Raw genomic sequence first — 20,227 nt, 5'->3', positions numbered from 1 at the left:
TGATATTCCTCTGAGAATTCTCTGTTTAGCTATGTACCCCATTTTTTAATTGGATTACTTGATTTGTTGCTGTTTAATTTCTTGAGTTCTTTTTATATTCTGGATATTAGCCCCTGTCAGATATAGGGCTGGTAAAGATACTTTCCCAATCTGTAGGCTGTCATTTTGTTCTAAGGACAGTGTCCTTTGCATTACAGAAGCTTTTCAGTTTCATGAGGTCCCATTTATTAATTGTTGCTCTTAGAGCCTGTACTGCTCTGGAAGTTCTGCTCAGGAAGTTGTCTCCCGTGCCAATGAGTTCAAGGCTCTTCCCCACTTTTTCTTCTAACAGGTTTAGTGTATCTGGTTTTATGTTGAGGTCTTTGATCCTCTTGGACTTTAGTTTTGTGCTGGGTGACAAATGTGGATCTATTTGCATTTTTCTATATGTACACATGCAGTTAGACCAGCACCATTTGTTGAAGATGTTGTGTTTTTTTTCCATTTTTATCTCTTTTGGTTTTTCAGTGTTTTTTTTTTTTTTTTTTGCCTTGGCTGTCCTGGAACTGGCTCTGTAGACTAAGGCTGGCCTCAAACTCACAGAGATCTGTCTGCCTCTGCCTCCCTAGTGCTGAGGTTAAAAGGGTGGAGCCACCACCACCAAGCATATCCTAAATTTTCAACATCCTTTCAAATTAGCAGTACCTGTTGGAGAGCAAGTGTTCAAACAGATGGATCAGTTCATATTCAAAGCACACCACCAAAGAAGTAGCTACTGAGGTGGTTAAGGATGCAGGGATACTGTTGTTGGCAAGAAGAAAGAAGGGTGCTGTGTTTCAGAAGTTGCTGCATCTGCAGGAAGAGAAATTTACATTTATCACCTTCCCCAAGTTGTCTCTGCTTTTCCTTCTTTGATTAAAAAAAAAAATGGTGGCTGTGGACTTGGGAGCTGGGACTGATGGGGAAGATAGAGGCAAACAGATCTACAGAGGGCCAGAATTCTGAAGGTACTTACCAGCCTATTTCTATACACACAACACTGAAGGAACAAGATCCACTTCTGAGGGCTTGGGATAGAGTTAGGACAAAGCTGTTCTACTACTTTAGTAAAGTAGACTAGAGGACTGTGTCAAACAGAGGCTGCATGAAATGCACGAGGAGGAAGTGGGTCCAAGAGATTTATTGATTTTTGAGACAGGGTTCCACTGTAGAGTTATGGCTGGACTGGACTTGATTTGTGGACCAGGCTAGCTTCAAATTCAGATATCCACCTGCTTCTGCCTCCAGAGAGTCGAGTATTAAAGGCGTTTGCCTCTCCCCTCCCCTCCCCCCAGCCTACGAGTTTTAAAATAGTAAGTGGAACGGGGATGAGGATTTGGCTCAGCTGGTAGTGCTTGACTAGCAAGCCCAAAGCCTTGGGTTTGGTTCCACTGCTAAATAAAACAAAACACAGGATTATAAAATAAGTGGGATAGAGCAGCAGCTATTTTTGAAAAATATGTTAAATGGTACATATGTAGTAACAGTAATATTAATACAGCAGCTTAATGTATATAAGGAAAATTGTAATGTGTACAGTAATTAATACATACGCAAAATATAGTTGTATATTGTGTATTTTAGCTCATTAAAAAACATTAACTCATTAAAAGGCACGGGAAACAGCTGAATTCGATAAAATTAAATGAGCTTATGGAGCAGCCTCAGCGCTCGAATTAAGTTCCTCTCACCGCAGGCAACGCTGAGCGAGCGAGGTACCCTCTCCATCGGTGGGCCTCTCCTGAGGGCTTCCTGAGCCCCTTAGCCTCCACCCGAGGCCCCGCCCCCACACTAGCCCCGCCCACCAGGGAGGGACTTCAGCGATTCCCGGCGTGCTGCGCGGGCGGGGCGAGGGGCGGGGCGTGCGCGGAGACGCGGAGGAGGCGCGGCTGTCGCGGGAAGCTTGGCTGGGCCTGGCTGTGGGAGGAGAGCGTGGCGCGCTCGGTGTAGGGCCTGCTGCTCCGAGGCGGCGGCGGCGGTGGCAGCGGCGGCATGCGCGTGTGAGATGCGGCCGCGGGCAGCCCGGACGCGAGTGGCGGCCCCCGAGGCAGCGGCGAAGGCGAGCGCGGCCTCTTCCGAGAGCGGCGCGCGGTGCATGAGGGGGAGCGCGCGGGCGCTGGGCAGCCGCCGGCCACGCCGCCTCTATAAACACTTGTTTAGGACTTGTTTGCCTCGCTGAGGCTGCGGCGCCGGGCATGGAGCCCCCGTCCGAGCCGGAGCCCGAGCCCCAGCCCCTTGCAGAGGCCTCGGCCGCCGTGCCGCTGCGCGCCGCGGAGGTGGCGCGGCTTCGCGAGGAGCAGCAAAAGGTAACAGGCCGCGCTTGGTTCCGGCCCTCTCCAGCTTCCGCCTGCGGCCGCGACTCCAGGCAGCCTCTTAACGAGGCCAGCGCTCCGCGTGGGACCGGGATCCTCACGCGCGAGCTGCGCAGCTTCCGGCCTGCGGGCACCAAGGGAGAAACTTTTGTCACGTGCATTTGTTGTCTTTTGTCTGTAGCCCTTTGACCTTCACCGGAAGGGTTGCGGGGAAATACAGAGGATGCAGGGGATGGGATAGTCTTGACCCTGAACTGAAAGCCAGTGTTGGGACTAAATGTAGCCGGAGTGCGTGGCGATTTTTGTTTTTTGGTGGAGAGATGCCCTGTAAACAGAATTGGTCATCCCCTTTGCCCCTTAGCTCTCTACTGCTTAAACGTTGGTAAAATGTGCACGCACACACGCGATTCTTACTTGATTGAGCGTCCAAGTTTAACTACGTTGGTGATGATGCACTTCCTGTGAAATCCTAGGGCTCTGGGTTTAGTAGTCAACAAGAGAGAAGGCTTTTCTGTTAAATTTTAACTTCAAGCCTATAATAAATGGAGGCCTTTTTTGAACCGCCGGAGGAGAGGAGATTGCTTTACATCTCCGAATGGGATTTTTGTGTAAGGGATTATGCTCGAGTTAAGAACCACGGCTTGATTGTTAAATGAGAAAAATGTCCTGTGGATTCTGTAGCTTTTCAAGTTGATTTTCTCTTCTGAAAGTGCCTTGAAAATCTTTGAAAAGCGACATTTAATTTGCTTAAACGCCCCATGTGGAATTGAAAGAGTATCATGTATTATAAAGGTTTAGGAAGTTGCGTCAAAACCATAAGAATTTGAGGAGCTCCATTTTTCTACATTTAAATATTTTTATTTGTAGACTTAGTTCATTTACTCTCTGAGAATTTTGTACAGTCAGATCTATTTCCTCCCTTCAACTTACTCCCATTCCCTCCCGTCCATCTCCCAACTTCATTTCTTTTTCTTTAATAACTCAGTTCAGCTAGTGTTTGGGACTATACAGGCAGTTTACCAGTCCTCTTCCTCCCCTAGCTTTCCTCAGTTTCCAGTAGTTCCTTAATTAAGGGTAAGGCCTTGCAAGCTCCTGCCCCATCTAAGCTATGTAAAAAATGTCTGTGAAACGTGGTTACAAAAATCCGTAGGTTAACTACATGCAGATTTTTTTTTTTCTAGATCCCAAGACTTGAGATCTAGGCTTGGAAACAACCTGTTAACAAATTGTAGGAGTCCTTTCTACTTTGGTTGGCTCCTGCGCCTCCCCCCTTTTTTTTCCATTAGGTTTTTCCATTTTTCCCTAATGTATAGTACAATTGTTGGGTTTTAAACTTGTAGTTCTTAAAGATGGGTGCTTAAACTTAACGTGGTTTAGTGTAATTTAAGTAACAAGACAAACATTTGCTTTCCTATTTATTTGTGGTTCTAGGAGGGCTGTATTATCATCTACTTTTTAATTTTTGAAACAAGTTCTCTTTAAGATACCTAGGCTGGCCTTGAACTCCCACTGCAGCCCAGCCTGGACTTAAAGCAGGGACCCCTTAGATGCAGCCTCCCAAGTTGGTGGGATTATATACCTGTGACATCAGACCTGACTTCATTTTTTATTTTTTAAATGAGAGAAATAGATTTTAAAAAGGGAAATATATCTATTTCAGTCTTCAGACTGAAGAAAGAAAAAACAAAACAAAACAAAAACTATCCCTACATAGACCTTGTTGTTACTTTTGACAAAAGTTTACCTTTCTTATTGTGAAAGGGTTAGACTGTTAACATTGCCTTTAGTCCATAGGAAAAACACTTCTGCTTTCATAGTGTAAATTTGAGTAATGTTGACCAATATGTTTCCTCCCATGAGTCATTTTTAAAAGGGAGAGCCTGGATTTTATTCTGATGTTCGTTTGAATGGAATACAAAGGGTACTTTTGGGGTGTTCTGAACAGCTTGCTGTTGGGGGTGTGTTTTAGAGGACCTGTCCTGACTGTTAAATCCAATGGGAAACTGAATGTTTTCAGTGGGTATGGACCTCAAAACCATTGTCAGTTCTGTCTTGTGCTAATGTTAATTTGGCATATAAACTAAACGTGCATATCTGTTTTGGTTGTGTAAAATGCCTCCCAGTTCATAATGATGCCCTTCAGTGTTTACTTAACAAACTGTTTATTTAATAGAAAAATCTGCATAGGCAGACAGGAGACTCACAAAGCCTTAACAAAACACACTCGTTAGATAGCTATGCTTTAATTATAGTTTTGCACAGGAAAGCTTTGCTTTGTAAATAGTGAACTAGTAATTTTATGAGGGACTTGACTTAGGTTTTAAAGCCAGCTCAGTTTTAACAGTCCTGTCTCTGGTATGAAAGTAGAAGCATTTGGTGCTCTGAATGCAAATGGAAAAATGCGTAGTAGCTTTGTATTCATGGGCACACTTTCTTTCTTTCCCTGTGTGGGTTCCATGCGAGGGGACTAAACTTTCAACGAAACAACTTCTTGGTTTGGTACCTACTTTGCTGGCTTCAGCTTCAGAAAGAGACATGAGTCCCTTACATAGAGGCTTAGGAGCAATTCTCAGAACCTGGCTTTTGAGGACTGTAGAGAATGCTTAAGTGTTGTTGCCCTTGTTTCTTTGAGATCCCACTAAGGGACCAGGTTTTATCCTGGTCTCTCATTGTTTGGCCCTTGGTTGATAATAGAACACTGAATGGGAGGATGAAAATTCGGACGCTTGAAGCAAAGGATAAACACAGCATGAATGAGCACGATCCCAGTGAGTGGCAGCATCTGAGGTAAATGGATAGGGGTCAGGGTAAAGTTTTCACGTTCATGTATGGAATCTGTGGTGACTGTCAAAAACATTTTTTGTTAAAACTTGTGTTTATTCCCCCCCCCCCCCGCCCTTTTAAGACTGTCTTCTGGGCCATGCTGGCCATGAACTTCCTGCTCTTGCTGCCCCAGCCTCCCCAAGTGTGTGCCACTGGGGCTTTTGCTCCTTCTGTCTCCATCTCTGGGTGAGTGTGTGCAACCTGGAGACTTTTATTTTTTAAGTTAGACTGTTAGATTGGCATTGGGAGTCATGATAGGTTTCATATGTCATCTTAATCTTTCCCTTCCGGAGGTCCTTTTTTGATTTGGCAAAAAGACATAGAGGAAGAGTCCCTAAGGTTTTGTTTAGAATGAGAAAAGACTGAAAGTCCTACCTTGGAGGGTTGGTTAAATAAATTATGATGTATATGTTGACCAGGCATGCAAGCTGTACAACAGTAGGTATGATGTGGGACCTGTTTTGCCTAGGTATTTATATAAATATTCATTTTATATAAAAAAAAACCACCGTGGGAGGATGTTGGTAGTGTTTTACCTAAAAGATTGTCTTAGAAGATCAGTTTTTCAATAAAGGTGTTGCAACTTAATTTTTATGCAAACAAGTTTGTTATAATAGCCTTGCTAACCAGTTTCTAAGCATGAAAAATAGGTATTATGTGGTTTTTGAATACCAGTTACCAGTTACATAGTTTTATTTTTTAGTTACCTTAGTGTTCGTTTAATTTATTGAAAACATTTCTTAGTTTTAAATTTTTTTCTTTCTCAAAGATTTTGCTTAAGCTTTTTGACAAAAGATAAAAGAAGAGAAACTCAGATTATCATTTGTTATGTTTTTATTTTGCTTTTTGAGACACGATCTCTTAGTATATAGCCCTGGCTAGCTTTGAACTTGTGGCATCCTCCTTAACATCCCCAGTGCTGAAATTCCAGGTTTGTGCTATGTAGATCAGTGTTGTGAGCCACTTGTATATAAAGATTTGGTAGAAAGATGTCTGCTTCATGGAGTTTATGCAGACTGGGTTCCTCTCCTCCCCAGCTTCAGCGATAGGACTATGGTGAAGTAATTTGGGCTCTTTTATGCTGCTGTGCCCCTGCCCCCAAACATCAGTGACAGGACTGTGGTGAGGTATTTCAATCTACTTGGCACAGCTTTCTTGCATGAAAGTCTTGTTAAATCTGCTTCTTTTGGAATTGGCATTATGTTGAGATTTTGGTTTCTTGGCTAAGGCCACATTTCTGGTATAGCTGCTTCATATCTGCAGATATTATTATGTTTTAGTAGTAGAGGTAGTGGGGCACCTGTCTGTCTGTCTGTTTATCTGGTTTTTTGAGACATGTTTTTTTTTTTTTTTTTTTTTTTTTTGTGTAGCCTTGGCTTTCTTTGAAGACCAGGCTGGCCTCAAACTCACGGAGATCCTCCTGCCTCTGCCTCCCTGAGTGCTGGGATTGCACCTGGCTTGAGATTTTTATTATCTGAAAGAACTGGGAGCAGTGTGTATCTACAGGCTCATATTTCAGGACAGTAGTAAGATTGGGAAGATCAGTAGGATAATTTCGTTAACAATAAGGGCCTGAAGTAATTATTGCGTGGAATTTGAACGAGCTAATACTCTCCTTACACTAGAAATTTGGAGAATAAAATGCAGTAGACGTAAATATTTTAATCTTTTCTTAAAGGAGAGTATCTACTTTAGCTTAATGGACAATTTGCATTTTTGTCTTGGTGAATTCCTGTTGGTTTAAGGAACTCTTTTCAGCCAGGTAGTCTAGTAATTGGAATTCAAGTCATAGGATTCACCTAACACTTGTTGAGTATGCCAGCGTGTTGTGCTGAGAGCTCAGAGTTTCAAATGAAGAGGTCGCTCTAGCGCAGACATGTGGAAGGCCCATTTACATACCTGACGGTTGATGAGGGCAAGCAGAAAAGCACTGGGAGGCAAGGACTGGTGGAGAGTACGCCTTACATAAGTAACATGTCAGGGTGTAGTGCAGTTGCATTAAAGCGGAAACCTCAGTAAGTGGGTGTGAGCTTGTGCGGAAGTCATCTTGGAGAAGAATGCAGATGGGAGTGAGTCAGGCTGAGAGCAGTGCCAGGTCTCTTCACTGAGGGTTTTGAATTTTATTTTTGCAAGAGAAGAAGCCATTGGAACACATTTGAGACTGTTCTTTATTTAGTTTAAATTTTATTTTTTATATTAATTACAGTTTATTCATTTTGTATCCCAACTGTATGTCCCTCTCTCTTTCCCTCCAGTCCCACCCTCCTTCCTTTTCTCCCTCCCTTCCTCCCTCCCTCCCTCCCTCAACTTCTCCCATGCTCCTCTTCAAGTCTCCACTGCTAGGGGAGGTCCTCCTCCCCTTCTCTCTGACCCTAGCCTATCAGGTCTCATCAGGACTGTCTGCATTGTCTTCCTCTGTGGCCTGTTAAGGCTGATCCCCCCCACCCCCTCAGGGGGAGGTGATCAAAGAGCCAGCCTCTGAGTTCATGTCAGTGACAGTCCCTGTTCCCGTTATTAGGGAACCCACTTGGATACTGAGCTGCCGTGGGCTGGTTGTTCTTTAGGTATAAGTATCATTTTGTCAAACACTTGAAGAAGGGGAGGGCAAGACTCACATTACTGGGAGTCCATTCTGTCTAGGCCAAGCATTGTACTGGATGTTTATATAGTTGACGTTGGAGTCTTCACGATCACCCTGTTTCCCAGGTGAATAATTTGAGCTGTACATTTGTAGTTTTTGCCTGGAGCATCTCATGGGGTATTTCTGTCTTTGATTCTGCTTACGTTGCTGTTTTTCAGAAGTGGTTATACCAGTTTACATGCCTGCCGGCTGTGGCACAATGTCCAGCCTCTCTACATTTTTAATTACTTTAATACCTTAGGTGGTGTCCCCATCTCTTTCAAAATTGCTAATCATTCTAGTGATGATTGAGGTTGATTATCTTTTTAAGTGTTTTTGAGCAGTTTTGGTTTTTAGCTTCTTCAAAGGAAAATAGCCACTGGTTGCTTTTTACTTTCTATGCGGATATTTGTCATATTCTAGTTGATTCTTAGTAACCATTTATACATTTTTGATATGAGTTCATTTTTAGCTATAGATTGTAAACTGCTTGTAATGTCCTTTGATGACCTATAATTCTTGATTTTTATTTCCTTTGTAGTTAGTCTGTGTTTGCTTGGAAATGGAACCCAGTACTGTGCCCATGTAGGCAAGTCGTTTACTGCTGAGCAATGTCCAATCCTGTTTTTTTTTTTTTTTAAATATTTATTTATTTATCTTTATTTTATGTGCATTAGTGAAGGTGTCAGGTCACTTGGAATGGGCATTACAGACAGTTGTAAGCTGCCATGTGAGTGCTGGGAATTGAATGCAGGTCCTTTGGAATAGCAGACAGTGCTCTTAACTGCTGAGCCATCCCTCCAGCCTCCCTCCGCCCATCCTGTTTTTAAGACATCACTTCTATTCATGCTCTGGACCAAATACTACCTTGCATGTTGAGATTTAGGGATTGAGCCAGTCTCCCTTCTGCAGTAGGTGTTTAGTTGCTACATCACTGTTCACTAGGCTGATTGTTTCCCACTTCTTGGTTATGAGAGGTGTTGGGTGTGATTTGTTTTCTGAAGTCTGTTCTAATGGCTTGTTATTCTTGTGGCCAAGATTATTCTATAGGAGCATCTCAAAGAAGCGTCCACTCTCTCTATTTCTGAGTTTTTAGAGAAACCAAAACGTCCACTACAATTCTGCTGTAATCATTATGGCTTTCTAAGTTATATATCCCCAAATTATCTATTATTACTCTGTATGTGTTCACACATGCATGTTTTGATGTATATGTGAGGTCAGTACCATTGTGGAGTTGGTTCTCTCTGTCTTCCTGTACATGGTTTCTGGGATGGAACTCAGGTGGTTGTGTTTATCTGCAAATACCTTAAATCTTCTGAGCCATCCTGCTTGCCCTAGACGTTCTCTTGATACCTAGCAGTGTAAATTTAGTGGTAGTTACTCAAGATTGCCTTGTCTTTTCTAGTCGTTATGCTTTTGTTGGCTTATTATGTAAGGCCAAATATAACTTGTGTAGTGTGCCTCAGTAATAAATATCTAGAATAACTTTTAAAGGCTGAGGTGATGTTTATTGTGGATACACCTGGTTGTTTCCTTCCTTCCTTCCTTCCTTCCTTCCTTCCTTCCTTCCTTCCTTCCTTCCTTCTTCTTTCTTCTTTCTTCTTTCTTTCTTTCTTTTTTTGTCTTTTCTCTTTTTTGGTGGTGCTAGAAATGGAACCCCACTGAGCTACATCCCTCAGTGCTTTTTAATTTTCCACTTTGAGTCTGAAATTTTCTAGCTAGTCCAGGCTGGTTTCAACCTTGGAATCCTTCCACCTCTGCCAAGTAGATGAATTGTAGACATGTACCAGTGTGCCCAATATCAAATAAAGGAAATTTCCTTATAACAGTTTTCTGAGAGCTTTAATGATTGAAGTTAGGAAAATGCCTTTCTTTGAGTTGAAAAATTACAGTTAACACATTGAAAGGAGTCTAGTTGATAATTCTGATGTTTAAGTTTTTTCTGTTTGTTTTGAGACAGGGTCTTCCATTATAGCCTAGGCTGGCCTAGAACTCAAGAGCTTGCTGCATCAGTCTTCTCAGTGTGGGAGTCACAGGCCTACATTACTGAGCTGTTTTTCCCTTCCTTTAAATACTTTTTTATTTTATCTTTATGTGTATGAATGTTTTGCCTGCATGTATGTGTGCATAATCACTGATGAGATCAGAAGAGGACGTTGGATCCCCTGGGATGGGAGTAACAGAGGGCTGTGAACAGCCATATGGGTGCTGAGAACTGCACCAGAGTCTTAGGCAAAACAAAGACAAGCTCTTAACCACTGAGCCATCTCCAGCTCTTCCATTTTCAAGGAAGGCGAGATGTAGGAACGCTTGCTTTGTAGTATGAGGAACAGTTCATTTTGTAGGTTTGAGCTGTTCAGTCCTCCCTGCTTTCAAGTTGTGTTTTCCTTTCTATCATGTCAGTCATGAGCCATGAGAAAAGACCACCTAAGCCTCTGGGTTTTTTTTTGGGGGGGGTTGATATATGGTATTTCAAGGTGGGAAAACTTTCTTATTCTCTATGTTTAAACCTTGTTTTCTTTTCTATTTGTTATACTATAACTACAAGTGGTTTTGTTTACATATATACATATATTGGTGAGATTCCACATTTGTGGGAGAATGTCTTTTTTTTTTCCTTTCTGAAATTGTGTGACTTCAATATCATACAATCAAAGTCCACACATTTTCTACAAATTTTGTGATTGCATTTTTCTTAAGAGCTGATATTACATATCCCATTTACACACACACATACACACACCCCTCAAATTTAAATTTAAGTCTAAACTATTTACTTTTCTATGGCTGTCACTGTTTCCCAAACCTCTTGATCTCTGCACACTGGCTGTAGCCGTAAGCATAGCTGCTCCATGCTACCTACCTTCCTGCTCTAGCAATCTCTAGTTTACATTCTCTTTTAGGATTCCTGTTTTCTAGGTCTGTCATGCAATTGGGATCATGTAGTGGTAATGATAAACCTTTGGCTTATTTCGTTTGACACCTTTTCCAGGCTTGTTTTGAGTTAGAGCTTGCTTTCCTTATCACTGATTAATATTCCATTGTGCATCCTTGGATCATTTGGTTTGCCTTTCATCTGATGGACACAAGGTTCTTTCTGCCTTTTGACTGTTGGTGAATAGTGCTATTCTGAACTGTGCAAGGATCTGAGTCTCTGTTTTTAGTTGCTTGGCATGTGCACATGGCAATAGAGTGGATGAATCCTACAGTAACAGGAACCATTGTACTGTTTTCTATAGGAGCTGCACAACAGTATTCCCACCAGCAATATATGAAAATGTCAGTCTGCACTCCCTTGTCCGCACCTCTTCCATCTTTTCAGTTTTAGCTGTCTTATAATAGGCTTGAAGAGGAATCTAAGTGTGCTTATGATTGCTGTTTCTCTAATGACTAAGGATGTTGCCCAACTCTTCACATGCCTATTGGCCATTTGTGTATCCTCTTGGAAAAATTTCTGTTCACATCTTTTGCCCATATTTTAATTGGTCTGTCATTTTGTTAAGTTACAATAATTATGTGTATCTGGATATTAAACTCTAATATGTAGCATAACAATATTTTGCCTAATTTTTAGCTTATCTTTTTGATAATGTCCTTTAATGCACATAAGTTTTAAATTTTCTTCTAAGTTTTTATTTACTATTGTATGCATGTGTGCCGTGGTATGTATATAGAGGTCAGGGCATATCTCTGTGGAGTCTTTTCTCTTTGTGGGTTCTGGGGATTGAACTTGGGTTGCCAGGTTTGCTCATCAAGACACCTTTACCCATGAACCACCTAAAATGCAGGATTTTCTCTGTGGTTTCTTTAGCTCTTTCAGAATTAACTCTTTTGAGGTGAATTTCTGAATTGTGTTTATTAATATTTGCTTTTTAATCTGTCACTTGTTTTATAAATATAAAACATTTACATGGCTCAAAATCACAACTCTGTAAGAAATTTATTCCCATCTCTGCTTCTGTCTGCCATCATAGGTAATTTTGTATATCTGGCTTGCCTTGTGTTTTGTCCTTTGAAGAAGTGTGTGTGCCCCTTCACCTTTTCTCTGCTTCCTTACACAAAAGGCATTGTAGGCTATTTTGCCTCTTGTTGATCTTATAATGATTTTCTACTTCCTAGAGATATATCTGAGCCTATTTTATAGTGCTCTAATACGCCACTGTATGGGGAATCATCATTTTCTATTACCACACTTTTAAATTTAATGTTCATGTTAATATGTAATGTACAAAATTGTAAAGTAACAGGTTTTGCTGTGCTGTCTTCCTCCTGTATATAATGTACTTTCATCTGATTCCCTTTTTGTGTGCTCCTGTCTCTTTTCTCTTCCTCAATAATCTCACTTCTTTCACGTCTTCCCCTGATCCCAGTCTGTAGTTTCCATATGAAACCAAAAAAAAAAAAAAAACCCAAAATGAAAACCATGCAGAATTTATCTGAATATGGCCTGTTTTGCTTAACATGATGATACCATGCATTTTCTTGCAGACAACATAATTTTTTTTTCTCTCCTTAGTGCTGAATAGTGTCTTTGAGACAGGGTCTCAACCCAGACTGATGTTGAACTATTTGTGCACCTAAGGCTGACTTTCAATCTCTGGTTCTCCTCTTTACTTTCCAGAGTGCTGGGATTGTAGGTTTCCTGGTGTCTTGGGCATTGACCTCAAGGCTTTGTGCTAGATAGGCAAGTGCTTTACCAACTGAGCTACCCCAAATTGCTTGTTTGTTTGTTTGTTTGAGACATGGTTTCTCTGTATAGCCTTGGACTGATTTGGACTTATTTTGTAGACCAGACTGTCCTCAAATTTCCAGAGTGCTGGGATTACAGTCTTGCACCATGGTGCCTGGCTCCCAAGTAGTATTTTTATGTCCCATTCTCTTTTCTTTTTTCTTTTTTTAAAGATTTATTATTTATACAACATCCTGCCTGCACACCAGATCTTACTATAGATGGAGATGAGCCACCATGTGGTTGCTGGGAATTGAACTCAGGACCTTTGGAAGAACAGTGAGTGCTTTTAACCTCTGAGCCATCTCTCCAGCCCATGTCCCATTTTCTTTATTCAGTCATCTATTGATGATCAGATGAATTCTCTTAGCGGTTAATTTAAAAGTATGGTCTAGTGTTTATTATAAGCCTTGTAGTTAGTACTGTAGTATATTTATCCACTATTGTATTCAATAAAAGACACAGATCGTAGAATAGCCTTATTTTACCTGGAGCAGGGCAGATATTAACCTCTAAACTACCTTTACCTCCCAGCCCCATCCCAGGCTATCTCTCATCCAAAATTCCATAAAGACTTGCTTATTCTTCATCTGAGCCAATTTCCTCCATCCATATGATCGACCATGTGGTTCTTCCACACTAACCCATGGTGGCAGCTTTGAAACTTTTCTACCTTTGAAGTTTTATTCCTTTGTTTTTAAAGATATTAACATTTACTTTTTTTGTATATACTTTCCATTTTGATTTTTTTTTCTTATCACTTCCTTAGGTACCTCATATATATTCTAGGTTTTCATTGTCAGTTAAAACTGTTTCTTAGTATCTTTTGTGTGGTGTTAATTGACCTGTGAGTTACTTAGACATATGTTCTTTAACTTATAAATATTTGAGTATTTTCTGTAGCTGATACCCATATTTAATTTTACTGTGCTCAAAGAACATATAATTGAAAAATCAGAATATAATTTTTGCTTTATGGCTGAATATATTTATTAGTAAATACTTTTATTTTCTTCCTCTTTTATTTATTTTTTTTTCCAAATTTAAATCCTTAGTTCTTGAGTTCATCATCTCTTCTGCTAGCTCCAGTGGTTAAATGTTTTGTTTGGGTGCTTTATGGCCATCTTTTTGTAGTGCTCTGGGCTATCAGGAGATGTATATTATCTTCTTCATTATGATTATGAAGCTGTGATGTTCATTGTGTACAGTTTAGGATTGTTGTAGCTTCTGGTCACTTTTTTTTGTTACCATTTTGAATTTTTATTTTATCATTTTTGAAGATGTTCTTGTCTTCAAATCACCCTTATTAGATATTAGTATGCATTTTGTGATCTGTCATTTTGAACTTCAGCATTTGTGTTTGAAGTATGTTTCTTATAAATAGCATGTGTTTGTGGTTTTAATTGTCAGTTGACATCTTTTTCTTTTATTTTGAACATGTTTAGATACTGTTGAAGTTTACCAGTTTTCTATTTGATTTTACTTTTTATTTTAAAACTTGTAAAAATACATTTTTTAATCTTGAAAGACTAAATTATGGTATTAAACAATAGCTCTGTTTTCTATCCTACAAATACCCTTTCTATCGACAAACACCCTTTTGCTTTTTTGTCTCTGAATTTGACTAACCCACATAGCTCATATAAGCAGTCATATAGTTTTGGCCTGTTTGACTTAGTGTAATATGCTCAAAGCATGCATGTTGTAGCATCTGTGATACAGCCCCCATTTGTGTGTGTGCATGATATATGTGTGTGCATGTATGCTTGTGTTTGCATTTCCGCATATCTATGTTTTTGTGAATGTGGCTGTACACATGCCATGGTATGCATGTGGAGGTCAGGGCAACTTCAAGTGTTGGTCCTTGTCTTCCACGTTGTTGGAGACAGTGTCTGTCTGTTGAGGGCTGCTGTGCACACTAGACTAGCTGGCCTCTGAATTTCCAGGGATTCTCCTGACTCTGCCTCCCATCTTCTTGTAGGAACCTAGGATGGCAGATATTTGTGGGTTGCTGTGTCTTAGAATAGCCTGGGACTCAGACTCCTGCCTCAGCATATCGCTGTCACAGGTCTAGAATTACTCCTTTTTAAGGGTAATTTCATGGTGTTCAACAGTGTATTGGGTATTGTTTTATACAGTATTTTTTCTGTGGGTGCACAATTATATTGTCTCCATTTTGAAGGTTGTGAATAATGCTGCCCTAGACATGCATGTGTGCAAGTTTATGCGGTTTGCTTTGAGTGCTTCGGGTTTAGTTAGAAGTTGACATGCTGGATCGTAGAGTAAGTCAGTGGTTAGTGTTTGAGGAACTGCCGCGTGACTTTCTACAGTGACTGTACACTTTGACCTTCCCAGCAGCAATTGTCAGTGGCTCCAGTTTCTCTACTTACTCAACAATACTTGTTATTTTCTGTTTTATTTTTTAAATGGTGGCCAGCCTGATATGTGTGAAGTGGTATCTCACTGTCATTCTATTTTTACCTACTTTCATGTTTCTTTATCTTTTTTCTCTTTTCTGTTTGTCTTTAGATTTATCAAACATAGCATTATTGTTACTTCTGCCTATTAACATCTTTATGATAGATCATCGAACTACATTTGCACTGTACTGTGTGTACCTTAATATTCAGTGTGCTACAAATTTATACTAGGCTTGTACCATCCAGGTCCAACATGCATTCATTTATTCACCCTGCCTCTTTTTCTTCCCTCCCCTTCTTCTTTTCCTCATTTTGACTGATTGAAATTGGGTTTCACTATATAGCTCTGGCTGTCATAGAACTCACAGATATCCACCTGCCACTGCCTTCTGACTACTGGTATTAAAGGTGCAAGGCTTCCATGGTGCCCACCCACATCATGATTATTGCTTCAGTACATTTTGGTGGTATGTATTTTGTTCGTTGTAATGCTGTATTTAATTGTTGCTTACGGCTGGTACTATTCTTGAAATCTACCCCTGTAACTGCACTATTGCAATTGCTCTGGAATTCTTTCTGCCTATAAATGAAGAATGAAAATTGGGTGTGGAATTCTCAGTTATCTGTTAAATCTTTTTTGATTTTTCTTTCATGTTGGAGGATGTGTTTGCTGTGCATATGCAAATTATTATTATTTTTTTTTTCAGTACTTCAAGAATTTATCGTTGTCTTACAGGTTGTGGCATTTATGCTTAAGTTAGCTCTAACTTTAACTTTTGTTGCTCCTTTGAAGGCTATATGCCATCTTCTGGCCTCTCACCGCCAGCTGTACCCAAAGTTCTAACTACATTGCTATGCCCAAATGTTAAGAAATACTGACTTGTGTTGTGCTTAGTCTCTGTTTAATATTGGCTATGGTAATTTTAGAAACTTCAGTTGCATCCTTTTTCTTTTCTGTCTCTTTTTTTTACTGCCAGCCAGCCTCCCTCCCTTCCTCATCTTCTGTCTGGTGAATGAATTTAGGGCTTTGCACTTGCTTGGCAGGTGTTCTGCCACTGAGCTAGAGCCACAGCCAGAATATTTTCATTTATTTTTTTTTTAAAGAGATTTCTAGTAAAATTTTTCTTTCTTTTAATATTTTTTCTTGTATCCTCTTGTATACTTGCATTGTAATTTTAGTGGCCTAGTTTATTGACACCAGTGTCCAGATTGTATAACATTTTGTTTTGTTTCCTTGGTTCTTACCTGCTGTTTGATCATGTGCTTCTGTTTTGTGGCAGTGTAGTCATTTTGGGTTAAATGCGGGGCTGGTAGATGTGTCTGAAGAGGGTGTCTTCTGGAAGAGGCCTCACTTGCCTTAGATAGGCAGGATGTGATCTGGCCAAGGTTAGCCTATTTCTGGCAGGTGCTGAATGGAGTGAGGGCCAGGTGCCTGCTGTAGCGAGCAGTCTGCTATTTTTTGGTTCCTTCTGGACTTTGTCTGAGACTACAGCTTGTTCACATGTTTTGGAAGCTTATAGACTGTTACATTTTTATTTTATTCCAACCTTTTCCCAAAGTTTTAGTTTAGATTTTTGGACTTTTTAGCTTTAGGATTTGTCAGGCATCTTTGGATGGAAACTAGCCATATGCTTACATACTCTTAGGTCTCATTTTGTTTCTTTACCTTGTCAGACACTCCTGCCTGCTTCTGTCCTCAGCCATAGTTGTCTGCTCAGGGCCTGCCATGATGCTTAGCTCTTACCTAGACACAGAAAAAGCATAGCTCCAGAGATCAGCTCTCTTTTCCCAGGTCCCTCTAAATTTCTAGTCCCTTTTTCTGTTACTTTGACAACTCTTGGCTCCCTGTAAAAGTGTAATTTCTTACCTATCTGGTGTTTCTAGTTTTCCAAGAGTTTTGAACTTGTATAGGTAACTTATTTTTTCTACAGTCTGAATGACAGTGGTATGTCTTTAAGTGCAGAATGGTATTTCATATTGCTTTAATGTTGCTTTTGTACATTAAAAGTGAGCTACCACCTCTTAACTGTTTGTATTCACTGTTTATTGTTTCCTTTTAGTGTCACAGGCACTAATCTGTGTGACAAGATTGTCCTAATCTGTGTGACAAGTTTCACCACATTGGCTTTCTTAACTCAATTGTAAACCACAGAAATGCTTGAAAGGAATTTCTGTAAGAATTGACTGTGTGAAGTCTGGCATTGTGCATGTGTGTGGGTGGGAGCTGCTTGCTTTCTTGCACATTTACTTTGTTACCAGCTGACTCTGGTTATGCCACTCCTTACTACTTCTGATTACCTTGGTCCATCTGAAATGGATCAGTTGGCTTGGATAACAGCAGGCTTGGGCCCTGTCCACTCTGGGGCTGTATATGCTCAAAAGGAGTTCTGTGAAAGCCTGTTCTTAATGGAAACAGTAGTGTTCCCAGAGGAAGATATGTAAGTAGACAGGGAATGATGGATGTTCCTAGTCAGACACCAGGAATGCAAGCTGTCCAGGCAGCCCTCAGATCCAGAAGTATAGCTCATCCTCTCTGAAGTCACAAAACCTGCAAAGCGTTAGAGTTATCTGTGAAATGGCCACACATTAACACAATGGGCCACCTAGTACTCAGTTTTCATTGCAAATGTTATATTTACAGGGGTTTTTCAGTAACTGGGTATATGTACTCTGTTCTAAATGAATCAAATTCTTTTCTCTTTTGGATGCAGGGTCTTATGTATGGAAGACTAGTTATAGCTGAGGATGACCTTTTACTTCTGATTTTCTTCTTCCCATTGTTGGGATTACAGGTGTGTGTGGTTCCATTGTTGGGCTGGAGATTGCACCTGGGGATCGCACTTGTGCTGTAATTTGTGCTAGATTTAGAGAGTTGGTAATTTCACTTTAGGTGCATGTCAACTATAAAGTTGTCTAAAGTTGAATTGGCTTTCTTTTCTTGGCTTTTAAAAATGATTTATTTATTTTTATTTCATTTGCATTGTTGTTTTTCATGTATATATGTCTGTATATGAGGGTATTACAGAGTAGAGTTACAGATGATTGTGAACTGCCGTGTTGGTGCTGGGAATTGAACCCAGATCCTCTGGAAGAGCAGCCAGTTCTCTTAGCAGCTGAACCATCTCTCCAGTTAGGCCTGGATTGGCTTTCTTTTGTGCTGGTTTTACTATACCAACCCTCAGTTTATTGCTCATTACCCCATTGCCTACTGCATCTTGACTCACACCTTTCAAAGACTTTGTTTAAAAGATGAGTAATTGCCTGAATTTTGTTTTTAGAGACAAAGTCTTTTTATGTTAGCCCAGACTTTCCAGAAACCTGTGGTCCTGCTCTCTCAGTGCTGGGGTTCCAGGTGAGCTGTGACACCAGCTTAGTAAGAGTTACAATTTTTACTCATTTTGTTGAAAGTATACTTTTTTTTAATACAGTTCTTTGTTGTAATCATACCCAGATATTTTTTTTAGCTGGCAACCTGCCATTTTAGAAAAGGTTTTTCATTGTTTAGGAAGCTCTTAGGTGACCAGGCTTGCCTAGCATCCTCTGGCTCCAGTGCAGAGGTAACTTTGAGTAACCTAATGGGAAGGTATGTTGTGAAGCTTCCAGTCCAGTAAAAGAAGCTGACCTGATGAATTTAGGCAGCCCACAGAGCTGCTCCCAACCTGCTCTTGATACAGTAATCTGAGCAGGAAGGTTACTGGCAGTGTAAGCAGTTTTAGAAGTGAAATAAAGCCTTCCTGAGAGAAGGATAAGAGGTTAGAAGTGCACATAACTTTGAAGCTTACCTCTGTCAGGCCAACTTTGTCTTGCTGCTGTGCAGCACTTGGAGATTGAATGGGTTGATGCCCCCTTGTGGTCCATTATTAAAATAAATAGCACAAACACAAATAAACACGGGCGAGCTCACTCACAGCACGTTAAACCCTCTCTTCATTCCTTTATAATGTTTAAAAAGCAGTTTCTGCAGAAAACTAGCTGGGTTTTTTTCTTTCATAGTTTTAATGGCCTTAAAAATTTATCAGGCATAATTTTGACCCTTTGTAACAGACCCTTTGTGAGTGTTGTGCTGAGGGGGACAAGAGGACTGGCAGCAGTGACTTGCAGGTGCAGCAGACCTTCTTGCCACCATATGCTCTCCAGGTTGAAGGCAGGCTTGTCTAAGGGCTCGTGTACCTGGGGTCAGACAGTTACAGTTTAAAGCTGATTTCACCTGCCCTCTTCCAGGATGCCCTCTTCTAGCCAGGCGTGCACTCAGGAGGTAGGGACAGGTGGAGCTCTGTGAGTTCAAGGCCAGCCTGGTCTGCAAAGGGAGTCCAGGACAACCAAGACTACATAGAGAAACCCTGTCTCAAGAAAACCAAACCAAAAAAGCAGGCTTCCTTTCCTTAGAAAGAGGTTAAGACCTACTTATGCCATTGGAATGTTAGAGTGGGCTGTCCTATGAAGTCTTGTTATAAATCTTAAGTCTGTACCTAAGTGTACAGATGATCATGTACCCATCGGGTTGTTAATGATAGTCTGTTTAAACCAGTGGGTCAAATCAGGGTCCCTTTTCTTTAATGTGACCTTACTGCTGTATTACTGTGGAAATTTTTATAAATGTATAGTTATTATATTAAATAATTTCCTAGGTTAATTACTTTATAAAAGCCTGCCAAGTAAAAATATTACAAGGACTTTTTGGGCATAATATTTGTAAGTTTGGACACTTAATCTTTAAAAAACAAAACAAAGCTTTCATCAGTTCTTCCATAGGGACTTTATTTTCATGGAGATCAACAAAGTGATAAAACACTTTTGTTGTTTGCTTAATGCTGGAGTCTTTTCTAGAGAGTCAGACCCCTATCTTATGATCATTCATTTAATATTTTAAAATTAGCATGAGTTCTCTGGCAGAAGAAACTAAGTTGGTATTAACGTCACAGAAAAGTCAGTTTTTAAAACTCAGGCACATTTAGCTTTGAATCTGGATTTTTTTTTTTCCTGTAAATTACACTTGATCTTCACCAAAGGCCAAGAAGTGATGGCAATTAAATTAAAAACATCTCATAATATAACTTGATTATACTGTGTACGTACATGTATTTTTAAAAGAAGCTTACAGATCATTTAAGCTTGGCCACAGGAGACTCACTACCTAGTTACTCCATATCTCTCTCCTTTGAACATTGATTTCTAGGGTCCCGCTTCTGATGTGTATGTTTGTGCAGTGTGTCTGGTATTCTGAATGGTACGTGGAACCCAGAAAGACTCTACATGTAAAAGCAGTATTGGTAGTGAGAATGTCACTTGTACATTATGAAAT

General features: G+C 40.3%; 1 protein-coding gene across 1 annotated transcript in view; it reads left to right on the top strand.

Moving 5' to 3' along the window:
* Positions 1 to 1,883: 1,883 nt before the first annotated feature.
* Positions 1,884 to 20,227, top strand: part of Uri1 (URI1 prefoldin like chaperone) — a 57,210-nt gene continuing 38,866 nt past the window's right edge. The window contains exon 1 of the mRNA XM_021632011.2: positions 1,884 to 2,324. Coding sequence (XP_021487686.1) covers positions 2,214 to 2,324 — 111 coding nt within the window. The 5' untranslated portion in view covers positions 1,884 to 2,213. The remainder of the gene's footprint in view (positions 2,325 to 20,227) is intronic.

Source organism: Meriones unguiculatus, chromosome 14 (genome assembly GCF_030254825.1).
Source record: "Meriones unguiculatus strain TT.TT164.6M chromosome 14, Bangor_MerUng_6.1, whole genome shotgun sequence".
Classification (NCBI taxonomy): Eukaryota; Metazoa; Chordata; class Mammalia; order Rodentia; family Muridae; genus Meriones; species Meriones unguiculatus.
Note: the sequence above shows the minus strand (reverse complement) of the source record. Positions and strands in the feature narration are given on the sequence as shown.